Here is a 14,931-nt window from a genome sequence, read left to right as displayed (position 1 = left end):
GTGCTTATATAGTACTGCTACTGCACATACATAGTGCTGGAAATGGTGATAAGTATTTGGGTATGATAAGTCCCTGCCCAAGGGAGCTTATAATCTCAGTGGGAGCTTAGAAAATGAGCAATAGTTGCTTGCCCAAAGTCACAAGGATTATCAGTGGGAGAAGCAGCATTCCAGGCCGACGACCTGGGAATCTAACTTGGGTCCTCTGATTGACAGCACTCAGCAGATGCTACCAGGCCACCCCTACCTTTCTCAGTTTTAAGACTAAAACCTGAAAGCTGCATTGTTTCTAAAAACGAAGAGGTCCAAACTCAGTAAACAGACAAATTAGCCAGATAACGTTTCTGGGATATTAAATATCTCCTTGGTGATAACATGCAGCTTCACATCTCACAGAGACTCCTGCACTACAAAACTGAACATTTCTTACATTTGTCCATACTAAGGTGATTCAGTGCCACTTTTTTTTACAATGAGTTGTGTTGGATTCCGAGGAAGATATTTGAACTCCTGGCTGTGCATGTTCTCTCTTCTTCCAGGTTTTTAATGAAATACGAAATGAACATTTTTCCAATGTCTTTGGCTTCCTGAGTCAGAAGGCCAGAAACTTGCAGATACAGTACGATGTAAGTGATTCAAATGCGCAGATGCTGTATTCTCATTGACTAGAGAATTACTGAAGCTGTGTGCAGACGGTCTTAACCTTTTCAGGTTGGTTAACTGAGCCTCCAGCCCATGCCTGGAAGGGACGGAGTACTTGCTGTATACTGCATTAGCTCTGGTGAGGAAGAAGTTATTTCAGTCGCTGAGTCTCTCCTGTTGTGTATCATCTTTGCCATTTGAGAGAGAAAATGTCAACTTTTATCTGTCATCCATTTCTAGACCTTCCTTGCCTCACTGTATCCTTCTGTTGTCTACATAGAATAAAACAGCTCTTGCCTACAAAAAAGGATACATGGCAACATCCAAAAACCAGTAGGAGAACATTTCAACCTTCCAGGACATTGTCTAACTGACCCTAAGGTTGCCATGTTACTACAGATAAGCTCCAAAGGGTGAAACTGCTGAATTAGATCTTGTCAGCATAGATCTGAACAGGGACAATGGTTTCATGGTGTGAACTGATGTACCTGTGCATAGATTTATCTTGTCAATGGTTTCTCTTACCCATTGCAGGTGTTAATTATCTTAACTATGCTGAAATTATGATTTCCCTTCCATGTATTCTCCCCTCCATCATGTTCGCCATCTTTATGTATAAATACACTTCATGCATCTGACAAAGTGCACCCTTTTCTTCTAAAGCTCATGGCTGAATAAATCTGTTAGCTTGTAAGATGCCACCAGCTTTTGTCATAGGACATGCATGCACTGGTTTTAAGTATTTTCTTATGCCAACTAGATTGCCTTGACTCTACCTTAAAGGAAATTTAAAGCAGAATTAGAGTTTAGGGCATCATTCTATAACTGCAAAAATGTATCCTTCAGTGAATCAGCGTCAACTTGTGAATGTTTAATTTAGTGAGGCCTAAACCTTGGGTGTGGAGCCACTAATGAATCCCTAAAGACTTGCAAGTGACCCCCTTTGCAGTTACTGGGCCAGGAAATTCAGAAGTGCAAAGCAGGACAGCAAGATGCCAGTGTGGGAGGTTTATTTTAAAGGTATAACTGCATACTCTGAAAAACAATGCATTTAATTCAGCTTTTGAGGGCAGTTTAGTTTCTGGTGGGTCCAATGACTTTGTTGTAACTTGAGAGTGGATCTCAAATGAAGATGTTTAACACCTACTCTAAAGACCCAAAAATGTTGCAAGTGAAAAAAACACAAATATATATAAGACTTGCTAAATGGAATTTCTCTAAGGATGAATTAGTCAACCTTCATACGATACCAAATGAAAAATGGTTATCGTGCAGTTAAGCTCTTGTAATTCAGGAGCTTTGTAAATCATTAGGTGACTAGATATTGTGCAATTTCAGTCCAGGAACACTTAATCCTTGGATACAATTTCAATTTCAGTCCAGGAACAATTAATCCTCGGATACAATTTCAATCCAGGAAAATGAATCCTTGGATGTGGTACTTGTAATGTAGTACTTATGGTACTTATCTTTAAATCCACTTTCAATGTTGGTTATCGCTGTCCGACATCACGAGGTTTCGGGGTGAGTAACCCCTTCTTCAAGGACACAGCGTTGGATGAAGTGGTCAGTTTGAATGAAGTGGTCAGTGATGTAAAATTTGCAGTAATCGTGGTGTCCGGAATGTTACTGACAACCACGAAAGGGCGATGCGAAAAGCTATCGCTTTTGGATTGCAAGTACTTGTAGGAGTCGTGGTATCCGGGAGAGGTTCGTCTTCTGACAGCCATGAACAAGCGATGCTGAAATCTGTCGAATTTCGAATGCCAAACTGGCTAACGGCGTTGTGCAACGGTGTTGCACAACATAGAATCCCGCTAGTACAGGATTCCACCTTGCACAACGCCGTTAGCTGGTTTGGCATTCGAAATTCGACAGCTTTCAGCATCGCTTGTTCGTGGCTGTCAGAAGACGAACCTCTCCCGGACACCACGACTCCTACAAGTACTTGCAATCCAAAAGCGATGGCTTTTCGCATCGCCCTTTCGTGGTTGTCAGTAACATTCCGGACACCACGATTACTGCAAATTTTACATCACTGACCATTTCATTCAAACTGTCCACTTCATCCAGCGCTGTGTCCTTGAAGAAGGGGTTACTCACCCTGAAACCTCGCGATGTCGGACAACGATAACCATCATTGAATACTGTGTACAATTCTGGTCGCCGCATCTCAAAAAAGATATAATTGCGATGGAGAAGGTACAGAGAAGGGCTACCAAAATGATAAGGGGAATGGAACAGCTTCCCTATGAGGAAAGACTAAAGAGGTTAGGACTTTTCAGCTTGGAGAAGAGACGGTTGAGGGGGGATATGATAGAGGTGTTTAAAATCATGAGAGGTCTAGAACGGGTAGATGTGAATCGGTTTTTTACTCTTTCGGATAATAGAAAGACTAGAGGGCACTCCATGAAGTTAGCATGTGGCACATTTAAAACTAATCGGAGAAAGTTCTTTTTCACTCAACGCACAATTAAACTCTGGAATTTGTTGCCAGAAGATGTGGTTAGTGCAGTTAGTATAGCTGTGTTTAAAAAAGGATTGGATAAGTTCTTGGAGGAGAAGTCCATTACCTGCTATTAATTAAGTTGACTTAGATAATAACCACTGCTATTACTAGCAACTGTAACATGGAATAGACTTAGTTTTTGGGGTACTTGCCAGGTTCTTATGGCCTGGATTGGCCACTGTTGGAAACAGGATGCTGGGCTTGATGGACTCTTGGTCTGACCCAGTATGGCTTGTTCTTATGTTCTTAAGTACCATAAGTACTACATTACAAGTACCACATCCAAGGATTAATTTTCCTGGATTGAAATTTTATCCGAGGATTAATTGTTCCTGGACTGAAATTGCACAATATCTAGTCACCTAATGATTGACAAAGCTCCTGAATTCAAGAGCTTATCTGCACGATAACCATTTTTCATTTGGTATCGTATGAAGGTTGACTAATTCATCCTTGGAGAAATTCCATTTAGCAAGTCTTATAACACCTACTCTATGCATTTAGGACACTGGGAGTTACATCACTTACAGGCCCATACAATAAGAAGCACAGGAGAATGGATGCTCTGTGCTGAATGCCCGCTCTCTCAACGCGCGCCCAGCCACCTCTCCTGGGCGCGCAGTCCTGTATTTAAATGAGGGGTCATTCTAAAAAGGAGGAGCTATGGACAATAGCATGTCCCTAGTGCCTGCTTATTAGTGGAAACCCAGGAGAGGTGGCTGTTTGCGGATTTGGTAAACCAATGCTCGTAAAATTGTCTTTAGCGCCTCCTTTTTTATTATTTTTTAATTTTTTTATTTATGTGCTCTTATATACCGTTGTTTGGAACTGGCCTTCACAATGGTTTACAGATGAAACAACGATACATATAACTTTATATCGGGGACTATATATAGCGTTTAACAGAGAAACATATAACGTTTAACATAATATTAACGGTTATCATGAAAGTTTAACGAGAGTATACAGATTAACGATGGTGTGGTGTAGAAGTATATATGGTTACAGATTAAGATCTGTGTAGTGGGTTACTTTTGAGATGTAAGGGAGATTACAAAGGAATGGGGTGGTGGTAAGTTCAATAGATGGTGGTTGATCGAGTATTGGTTGCTTGATATTCTGTGAACAGTGTAGTTTTGATGTGATTCTGTTGTTGCGTGGTGTGAGAGAGATGGGTGCTGACTGTGCACATTTTTTTCATTTATCCAATGCCCTCTCTGTAGGCTTGTTGAAATAGCCACGTTTTGAGGTGTTTTCTGAATACTTTTGTGTCACTCTGTAGTCATAGGTTTTCTGGAAGTTTGTTCGTTCCAAAGGGTTGGGCCTGCCATTTAGAAGGCTCTTGCACGAGTTGTGGTGAGTTTGGCTGCTGTAACTGGGGGAATTTCTAGTAGAGCTTTGTTTGCTGATCTAGTGTTTTGTCATGGTATGTGTGTATGTATAGTGTCGTTTAGCCATTTGATTTCTTTCTGGTATATGGTTTTATGTATCATGGTTAGTGCTTTGAATTCAATCCTTTTGTCTATGGGGAGCCAGTGCAGTGCTTTTAAGATGGGAGCGATGTGTTCTTTTCTTTTGTTACTGGCAAGGACTCTGGCTGCCGCGTTTTGTAGGACTTGGAGTGGTCGAGTGGTAGCTTTGGGTAAGCCTAGCATTAGGGGGTTATAATAGTCTAGGCTTGTCAGGATTAGTGATTGTAGGATGGTTCTGAAATCATTGTGATTTAGCAGGGTTTCAGTCGTTTTAGTATTAGCAATTTGTGGAAGCCTTCTTTGTTCTTTGCAGTTATGTGATTTTTGAGGTTTAGTTCTATGTCAATCCAGATTCCAAGGTTCTTCACTTTGTCGTTGAGTATGATGTTAGTGTTGTCGATTAGGATAGTGTTGAGTGTGTTAGTTATTGGAATTTTTCTTTGGAGGAGAAATGCATTCTGTTTTGCTCATGTTGAGGCAGAGTTTCAATTGATTTAGAAGATTCTTAATGTTTTTTAGGTATGAGGCTGCGAGGTTGAGTGCGTTCTCGATTGTGTCTGTTATTGGTAAGATGAGTTGTATGTCATTGGCATATATGAAGTCTGTGATGCCGAGGCTGGATAGGAGTTGGCTTAATGGGAGAAGGTAGATGTTGAATAGAATAGATAGTGATGATCCTTGTGGTACTCCTGTTTCTAGTGGTGTTAGATCTGATTTGGAATTGTTAATTTTAACCTGGAATGTTCAGTTGTGTAGGAAGGATCTGAACCAGTTTAGAATTGTCGTGGTTAATCCAATTTCTTCTAGACTGCATATTAGGCATTTATGGTCGACTGTGTCGAAGGCCGCCGATAGGTCAAGCAGTATGAGTAGGTAGCTCTGGCCGTTTTCGAAGCCTCTTAAGACTGTGTTGGCCAAGTTAAGCAGTAGCGTCTCTGTGCTGAGGTGCTTCCTGAAGCCGTGTTGGGTTGGGTAGAGAATGTTATTCAGTTCCAGGTGTTCGTTGAGTTGTTTTAGTACTGCTTTTTTGGTTAGTTTGGCAATGAGAGAAAGATTGGATATTGGTCGATAGTTTATTTAAAATTTATTTATTTATTTATTTATTTAAAAAGTCTTCTATACCGATGTTAGTCGAAACATCACCTCTGTTTACATGTTATTAGGATCTGTGGGGTCTAAATTCTTTTTCTTTAGTATGGGTTTTATTATAGCGATTTTCAGGCAGTCTGGTAGGGCTCCTTCTTCTAATGATTTGTTTATGATGGTGATTACTGGTGTGATGGTGTGGGATATTTCTTTAAGGGTGAGTATTGGTATTTTGTTGAGGTCATGGTTTGCGGGGTTTAGGGATTTAATCAGTTTTTCTGTTTCTGTGGTTGATACATCTTCGAAGGTGGTCCATGGGGTTATGATTTTTCTGATTAAGATTGTGTTTTGAGGTGGGATTTTGTTCATGGAGTCGGTTATTTTCTGGATTTTGTTTTTGAAGAATGTGGCTAGATCTTGGTATAAATTCAGGTTTGTGTGGATGGTTGTTAAGAACATAAGAACATAAGAAATTGCCATGCTGGATCAGACCAAGGGTCCATCAAGCCCAGCATCCTGTTTCCAACAGACGCCAAACCAGGCCACAAGAACCTGGCAGTTACCCAAACACTAAGACGATCTCATGCTACTTTTGCATAGGCTCGGCGACGCGCAGCCTCTCACCTTACTCAGAATATACTCTGCCCACTTTTTCCCAACACCTCTCTCTCACCAGGGCGAGAGGATTTTCCACTCCTTGGACTGTAAGAGTGCACTTGCATTCTATCTAGACCGCACTACGCTCCATAGGAATTACACCTAACTCTTTCCTTCTTTGGCAAAAGACAAGCTGCGAGTTCTGGTGGGCAAACAGACCCTTTCCTCTTGGTTGGCGGACTGTATCTCGTTTTGCTACCAGCAAGCAGGCATTCCACTACAAGACTGTGTGAAAGCACACTCTGTTGGGGCTGTGGCAACATCAGTGGCTCACCTTCGGTCTGTGCCATTTGTTGATATTTGTAAGGCCGCGACCTGGAGCTCTTTCCATACCTTCGCAGCCCATTATTGCTTAGATAAGGCTGGTAGACAAGGCTGTTCTACGCAACTTGTTTTCGGTTTAATTACCCAACATCCTTCCACCAACCCGTTCAGGATTTCAGGATGCCCTCCTACCCCTGTTGGGGTAGGAGGGCATCCTGTTGGGTTCATGTCAGCGATTAGGTTGCTCACAATGTTGAAGAGGATCTTTGGGTTGCGGGAGCAGTTTTGTATTTTTTTGCTGTGATATTATTTTTTGGTTGTGTTAATTAGGTTTTTGGAGTAGGCCAAATGATTGCAGTAGTATGTTAAGTTTGGTGTGGATTTATCCTTGCGCCAGGCCTTTTCTTTTTTCCTGAGGGTAGTTTTGGTTTCTTTCAGTTGTTTGTTGTACCATGGGTTGGCGTTTTTTATTTTTGATTTGTTAATGGTTTTGTTTTTTTCGGGGTTGATAGTGTTGGCAATTTTTTTCTGTGATTTGTTACCATGACTGGGTTGCATTATTGATATTGTTAAGGATTATGTTTAATTGTTGTGTGAGTTGTTGTTGTAGTGGTTCTAGGAGAAAAGGTGGTCTGAAGTTGAAGCAGGTTTTGATGGTTTCTTTTGAAATAGATCTTAATTGAAGAGCTGTCTGACCTTGTAATAGGTAGTGGTCATATGAATGATAAAAAAAATACAATATACAATACAAAAGTACCAATAACAATAACGAATAAGTACTCCAAGAATTCTCAGAATATAATAAATCAAGGAAATAAAGCTATCTTTCATTCTTAAAAATTACCCATAAATTATCACTTACCCAGGCCTAAATCGCCAAACCCAAAGGTACCTTTCTTAACTGATGAACAGGAAAAAATCCTCAACAAATGCATCCTATAATTAATAGTAGGGATGTGCATTCGTTTCATTCGTTTAATTCGTTTCATATGTCTCCCATTATATGCCAATTAGATGTGCATTCGTTTCATATGTTTCATACATTTCATATTACATGCTTGTATAGGAAACGTATGAAACAAATGCACATCCCTAGTTAATAGAATTACTAGCAAAATACTTCACTAAATATCTAGGTTTTGGCCTTTTTTTTGGAAGGACAGATATTCTGTCTCCTGTTCTAGCTGTACAGGTGCCTTACACTTGACCCCACCAGTTTTATTGTTGCCAATGCTGGCACATTGAAAGGACCAAAGTGCCCTTGCAGGGGTGTAATAGAAGAGCAAATTAGCCACATATCTAGGTTTCCATTGATTTAGGAATTTCAACACAAAGCACAGAATTTCAAAGATGATTCTGCTTTTAACAGGTAAGCGATGAACTTCCAAATTTATATTCTGCATTTTTTCAAATAATGCAAGGAAAAAGATTACAGTTAAGAAAATACAAGAACATAAATGCTCCCTAAGCAGCTCAACTCTGTTAAAGTATAAAATACTTCTCTTGTGTTCTTTACTTCTTTCACAGAAACGTCGTGGAATGGATATTAAACAAATGAAGACTTTTGTGTCGCAAGAGCTGAAGGGCTTGAAACAGGAACACCGCCTGCTTAGCTTGCGTGAGGACCAGGCCAAATGCTTCCAGTATAAGAGGGGCTCGTTGGTGTAGAATGAGCTAGACATTGTTATCCAGTGCGATTTCACTGAGAGAGAAACAATATGCTTTTGTGCTCATCCATTACCCACATTTCACTCTTCACAGATGCAGTCAAACCTTTCTAACTTGATAATAACATGGGATACATTTTCCAAAAAGGTCCAGAGTGCCTAATTTAGTTGGTCAGGTTTTGGCCAAGTAAATTACCCTATTTTTCGCTCCATAAGACGCACTTTTTTCCCCCCAAAAGTGGGGAGAAAATGTCTGTGCTTCTTATGGAGCAAATATAAAAAATAAAAAAAAAACTAACTACAACCCATGCCAAAAGTCCCTAGTGGTCCAGCGGGGGTCCGGGAGCAATCTCCTGCACTTGGGCCGTCGTCTGCCAGTAATCAAAATGGCGCCGACAGCCCTTTGCCCTTACTATGTCACAGGGGCCGATCAATGGCCATTTTGATTACTGGCAGCCGACGGCCCTTTGCCCTTACTATGTCACAGGGGCTACTGGTGCCAGCTCTTCGGCAGGAAGGTGTCCTGGTGCACCCATATCTGGACTGGTTGATTCGAGCAAAGTCAAAGGACCTTTGTCATCCGGAGATGGCTATAGTGCTGCTGCAGCGATTACTGTCCCTGGGTTGTGAATTTTCCCAAGAGCCAACTGGTGCCATCTCAAGTTCTGGAATTCCTGGGAGCATGCTTCGACATCAGGCTCGGGAGAGTTTTTCTAACCGAGGAGCGGATTGTCAAGATCCAGGGACAGATTGGCAGATTGCTAAACTATGCGGTTCCCAGGTCTGGGATTATCTGCAGGTTCTTGTGTCTATGGCTTCCACTTTGGAATTGGTCCCTTGGATGCGGCCACTTCAGTCGGCCTTGCTGTCCAGATGGAACCTGCTATCGGAAAAATTTCATCTACCGCTGCCTCTTACGAAAAGCGCCAAGTTGAGTCTAGATTGGTGGCTGTGTTGGGACAGTTTGGGCCGTGGGATGGCCTTGGACATCCCAAGTTCGATAGTGGCTACAACTGATGCCAGCCTCTCTGGTTGGGGGGCTGTGTGTCAGACTCAAGTGGTGCAGGGGCACTGGTCTTCAGAGGAGATGTCATGGTCCATCAACCGTCTAGAGACGAGAGCAGTGTGTCTAACGTTGCAGGTCTTATTTCCTCTTGTGCAGGGCAGGCCAGTGAGAGTTTTATTGGACAATGTGATGACAGTGCTTACATCAACCGGCAGGGAATTACCAGGAGTCAAGCAGTGGAGTAAGAGGCCCAGGCGTTAGTCCACTGGGCAGAGCGCCATTTGGAGATGTTGGCAACTTCCCACATAGCGGGGTTGGACAATGTGCAGGTGGACTTCCTCAGTCGTCAGCAGTTGGATCCCGGGGAGTGGGAGTTATCAGAGGAAGCCATGCTCCTGATTCGTTGCCAGTGGGGAGTGAGTCCCTTACATCGATCTCATGGCCACACGGAAGAATGCCAAGGCTCCACAGTTCTTCAGTTGAAGAAGGGAGCATGGGCAGAAGGAGTCGATGCTTTAGTCCACCCATGGCCACAGGGAATTCTCCTTTATGTGTTCCCGCTATGGGCGGGAACACATAAAGGATCTCTGTTCTTCACAAGGCCTTGCGAAGAATAGAGATTCATCCAAGGCAAGTAGTTCTGATGGCGCCGAAATGGCCTTGTCGGCTGTGATTTGTGGATTTTTTTTTTAATTATCTCTTTATTAAATTTTCATGAATAAACCTAAGCATTATGACATGCCATGAATTTCCAGGCAGGATACATACACTTTTCAGAAACAAAAGAAGAAACAAAGATAAAACATTGAGAAAATTATTAAAGGTTTTACTTAAGCAAAATAAGAAAAAAATAATTAATATTATAGTTATAAATTTTCTCTATTTCTTGCCTAAATTTACTATGCAATTTGGAGAAAACAAAAAATGAAATATAGGAGCAAATTTACTAATCTCAATTATAAAAATAGCTGAAAGAAGAGAGAACATAAGAACATAAACTGCCATGCTGGGTCAGACCAAGGATTCATCAAGCCCAGCATCCTGTTTCCAACAGAGGCCAAACCAGGCCACAAGAGTAGTGAGGTCATCTAATTTATACCGGTATTACTAGGCTGATCAGCTCTAGATTCACTTTTTGAATTCAAGAAAATTTCCAATTGGTCTGGCTCCATAAATACATATCTATTATTTTCAAAGTTGAGTACACATTTATAGGGAAACCTTATCATTATTTTCGCACCCAATTGATGAGCTCTAGGGCAAAGAGTCATAAATTTCTTTCTTCGCATTTGCGTTGATCTCATAATGTCTGGATACATCCATATTTTCCCACCGAGGTAGAGCTTATTTCTGTTTCGGAAATAACTCTTTAATACCATGTCCCTTTCAGCAGGTATTGTGAACTTCACTAGCAAAACACCTCTCTTTTCTATTTGTTCTTCTTGTGTTGATTCAAGAAATCCTGATAGATCTTCAAGTGGGGATAATGACTCCAGACTCCGACCTCGAACTTCACTGTCCCCTGTCTCTCCACCACTTCTCTGTACTGGCCCAGATAGGTAATCGTGGGCATTTCACCACTGGTAATAGACGCTATTTCCTGAAAAAACTTTTTAAGCTGTTCCTTGGGGGAGATTAATTTGCATTTGGGAAAGTTAATTATTCTTAGATTATTATATCTAAGGTTATTTACCAAACTTTCCAGTCTTTTATCTAACCTAGAATCCCCCTAAATCAAGCCCATTTGAATTAATGATCTGATTGATTTGTTCATCCATTTAATGAATTTTGGTCGAATTTGCTAACACAACGGGATTCACCGTATTAAATTGTTCTTGAAAACCTTTAATTGTTAACCGTCAAGGAAATTATTGCTTTTTCAAGCAAAGAAATACCATTCCACAAAGTATCTAAGGTAACTATTTCAGGCTTATTTAAAAGTTTTATCTCTGATAGATTTACCGTTGTGGTTCACATTATATTCTCCAATTCAGTCTGATCTGTCTGGCTCACTCCCAAGGCGGTAGTCAATGGCAGCGAGCTTCCCCCACCGCTCAACGCGCCGATGTTCAGCTCTCTCAAGGCAATTAAGTCCCATCGCCTTGGGCTTGCCCCATCGCGCCTGCAGCTGAGCCTGCCTCGAACATTTCCTCCATTTGGTGCATCATTGGCATCAAGGATTCCACTGGCTCTAGTGCTCCAACATGGCCATGGTGGGAAGGAGTATCCAGCACTCCAGGGCCCAAAGATGTCTCGTCGAGAAGCACGGAGGTTTGCTCCTCCTCCCGTGCTACCGCTGACTCTTCTGGAGAATCCCCCACTGCGGAAAAGAACTCCAGGATCTTCGTTTGAACTGGGGTAGGCTTCGGGGGGGGGGGGGGGTTTCGAAGTTCCCTCCCTTACCTTCTCCTTCCTTTCAGTATGAGGCATTGTAGTTTTGAGGCAATCGGGAAACTAACAACGCTAGTCCGGGAGCACGTCTCGAGATTCGCGGATTTAGTCATTCTTGCAGTGGACGGCTCACTACATCTGGCTCATCTCCTTAGCCTACTGTGCCAGGGACCCATATTTTTGGATCAGGCGGATCACGTTTCTCGCTCGTCTTGGCTTGCGAGGAGGTGCCTGAGAGAAAAGGGTTATCCGGATGATGTTACTACTTTGTTACAAGCAAGAAAGAAATCCATCTCCTTTGCATATGTGCAGGTGTGGAAGGTGTTTGAGATTTGGTGCAAGGAGCACAGTGTGGATCCGATTTGAGGTTCTGTGGCCCACATTTTGTCCTTTTTTGCAGAAGGGCTTGGTGAAAGGTTTGGCTTTCAGCTCTTTAAGGGTCCAGGTGGCCGCCTTGGGGTGCCTTAGAGGCAAGATGCATGAGTTGCCTCTGGCTGTGCATCCGATTTGGTATGTTTTCTGCAAGGTGTGAAAAATTTGCATCCACTAGTGCAGAAAGTGTGTTACCCTTGGCACCTAAACTTAGTTCTTAAAGCGATCTGTGGGGCACCGTTTGGGCCGCTGCACAGGACGACTTTGAAGGATCACTTTAAAGGTCGTTTTTCGGGTGGCAAGTTGTTCGGCTAGATGGATTTAGGAGCTACAAGCCCTTTCATGTAGAGATGCTTTCCTAAAGATTTTGCATTCGGGCGTCTCATTGCGTGCGTTGCCTTCTTTTCTTCCAAAGGTAGTTTCGTCCTTTCACTTGAATCAGTCTGTGGAGTTACCAGCCTTTCCAAATCTGGATAGGACAGATACTTTGGAAAAGGAGTTGAGGTGTCTGGATGTAAAGCGAGCACTGTTGCGGTATTGGAATGTCACTAATAGCTTTAGAGTGTCTGTCTGATCATCTTTTCGTTCTCGTGAGTGGTGCAAAGAAAGGGCAGAAGGCCTCAAAAGCAACCATAACGCGGTGGTTGAAGGAGGCCATGGTTTTGGCATACATTTGTAAGGTACGGTCAGTGCCTTAGGGTCTGAGAGCTCACTCGACTCTGTTGCAAGTGACATCCTGGGTTGAATGTCAGTGTCACCGCAAGAGATTTGTAGGGCGGCTACTTGGAAGTCATTGCACACTTTTTCCTGGACATCCAGGCACCAGAGTCTAGGAACTTTGGGGAAAGTGTACTTTGAGCGGGACTCTTGCAGTTCCACCCGGCTTAGGGAAGCTTTGGTACATCCCAGGAGTCTGGACTGATCTGGGTAGGTACAGGGAAAGGAAAAATGGTTCTTACCTACTAATTTTCATTCCTGTAGTGCCACAGATCAGTCCAGAGTCCTGCTCTGGTTTGGAGAGTCCATTCAATCTGTGGGTTGGGTTTTTTTTGGGTATAGGTTGAAAGATTTTCAGTTGGGTTTATCTGACTCAGGTGATGGTTGTACATTCTGACTTGTATGGTTATAAGGCTCATTCAGATTAAGTGGTTCCATTTCCTCCTCCTCGTTTGGGAGATGTTTGATAAGTTACATTGTGTTTTGGGATAGTTTTCCATTTTGGCTTGGGTACAGATCAATACTGATGGACTGCAGGTGGCACACCAGGTTAAGTGACAGTGTCAGTAAAACTTTCTCTGTCTCCATCTGCTGGAAGGGAGGCAAAATCCATGAGTCTGGACTGATCTGTGGTACTACAGGAATAAAAATTAGCAGTTAAGAACCAATTTTCCTATATTCTGCAAAATCCACATCCTTCAGTGCGGATAACAGTATAAACATTCATAATACATACAACACAAACAACCCATAAAATCACTAAATAAAAACTAAAACCCACACAAAATTGTGACTTTGTAACACACACTCTTAAATGCTGATTATCTCCTGGATTTGGTTTTGTAGATATTGGAGCCTGTGAGTCCATCATGAAGAAGAAAACAAAACAGGATTTTCAAGAACTTATCAAAACAGAACACTGTGAGTAATAGCCCTGAAAATACTCGTGAGGCGCGGGGTATCCCACTTGTCCATATGCCATGTTTACTTTTTAATTGCCTCTTGTGATATACCAGTTTAATTTTAAATTTCAGTCCATCCGTAAAGCTGAGTTATCTTTTGTCCCAGTTTAGCTGGTCCATGCCCCACATAAAGAAGGAAAAGTGGTTTTTTTTTTAACTCTAGTACACATCAGCTACAGAGCTCATGGGGCTGGGGACCATGGCCAGGATTGCGTGGCTGCCCTGCTTTCTTTCCTCTGGGTCTGAGAGTTTGTTCTCTGTCGTATGGCTATATAATTCATTATGACTACAAAGATGAAGAGTCGCTGCTATTTGGTAAAGAGGATTAGGAGTTTTCTCTTTCAGTCGGGCTGATACAGTAAGGAGCGGTAGGAAGAGCTGCGTTAGTGCCGGGCGCACCCGCGTTTGCCGCACGCACAGTCCGGCTCACCTACCGCTCGATACTGTATTTAAATAGCTTGCAAATGCAAGCCGCGTCCAAGAAGCGTCCGTGAGGCCTTAGGCCCGCGCAACCCAGGATACTGTATAGGCGCTTTATACAGCGCCTATACAGTATCCTGGGTGCGCTGGTACCTGTCATTTCAAATGACATTTGAAATCCCCTCGCGACCCGACACGCAAAGTTAAACTTACTTTTCCCGCAGCCCTCCCCCGGAGACGGACCGCGGCCCCCCTGCCTCCTAGGGGCTGCCCCCTGCCTCCCGGGGGCAGCCGGCGGCGAAAGCGGCCCCCGCCGCCGGCGAAGACGGATGCCTGCACGGGCCCTCTCCCACAATCGCTCCCGGGCGGCTTCCTTACCAAAGCGCGGCCTCTCCTCCACAGCTTCTCCGCCGTGACGTCCATTCGGGCCCCCGAGCCAGCAAAGCACACGAACGGGCATACGCCGTGACGTCACGCACGCACGTTCGGCGCTTTGCTGGCTTGGGGGCCCGAATGGACGTCATGGCGGAAGGGAGCGATCGTGGGAGAGGGCCCGTGGGAGCCTGGGAGCGATCGTGGGAGAGGGCCCGTGCAGGCATCCGTCTTCGCCGGCTGCCCCCGGGAGGCAGGGGGTCGCAGTCTGTCTCCGGGGGAGGGCTGCGGGAAAAGTAAGTTTAACTTTGCGTGTCGGGTCGCGAGGGGATCGCTGCCGGCTGCTTGAGCGCCCAAATTTCGCTTTTTTCGCTTTTCGTTGCTTCGGGAGGAG

At 43.4% G+C, this 14,931-nt stretch overlaps 1 protein-coding gene across 3 annotated transcripts in view; it reads left to right on the top strand.

Annotated features, from left to right (window-relative positions):
• VPS33B (VPS33B late endosome and lysosome associated) overlaps positions 1-14,931 on the top strand; it is a 65,321-nt gene that overhangs the window by 27,108 nt on the left and 23,282 nt on the right. For all 3 annotated transcript variants that reach the window (XM_029574480.1, XM_029574478.1, XM_029574479.1), the window contains exons 13-15: positions 540-626; positions 8,158-8,248; positions 13,630-13,704. In XM_029574480.1, coding sequence (XP_029430340.1) covers positions 540-626; positions 8,158-8,248; positions 13,630-13,704 — 253 coding nt within the window. The remainder of the gene's footprint in view (positions 1-539; positions 627-8,157; positions 8,249-13,629; positions 13,705-14,931) is intronic.

The sequence above is a fragment of the Rhinatrema bivittatum genome, chromosome 13 (assembly GCF_901001135.1).
Source record: "Rhinatrema bivittatum chromosome 13, aRhiBiv1.1, whole genome shotgun sequence".
Taxonomy (NCBI): Eukaryota; Metazoa; Chordata; class Amphibia; order Gymnophiona; family Rhinatrematidae; genus Rhinatrema; species Rhinatrema bivittatum.
Note: the sequence above shows the minus strand (reverse complement) of the source record. Positions and strands in the feature narration are given on the sequence as shown.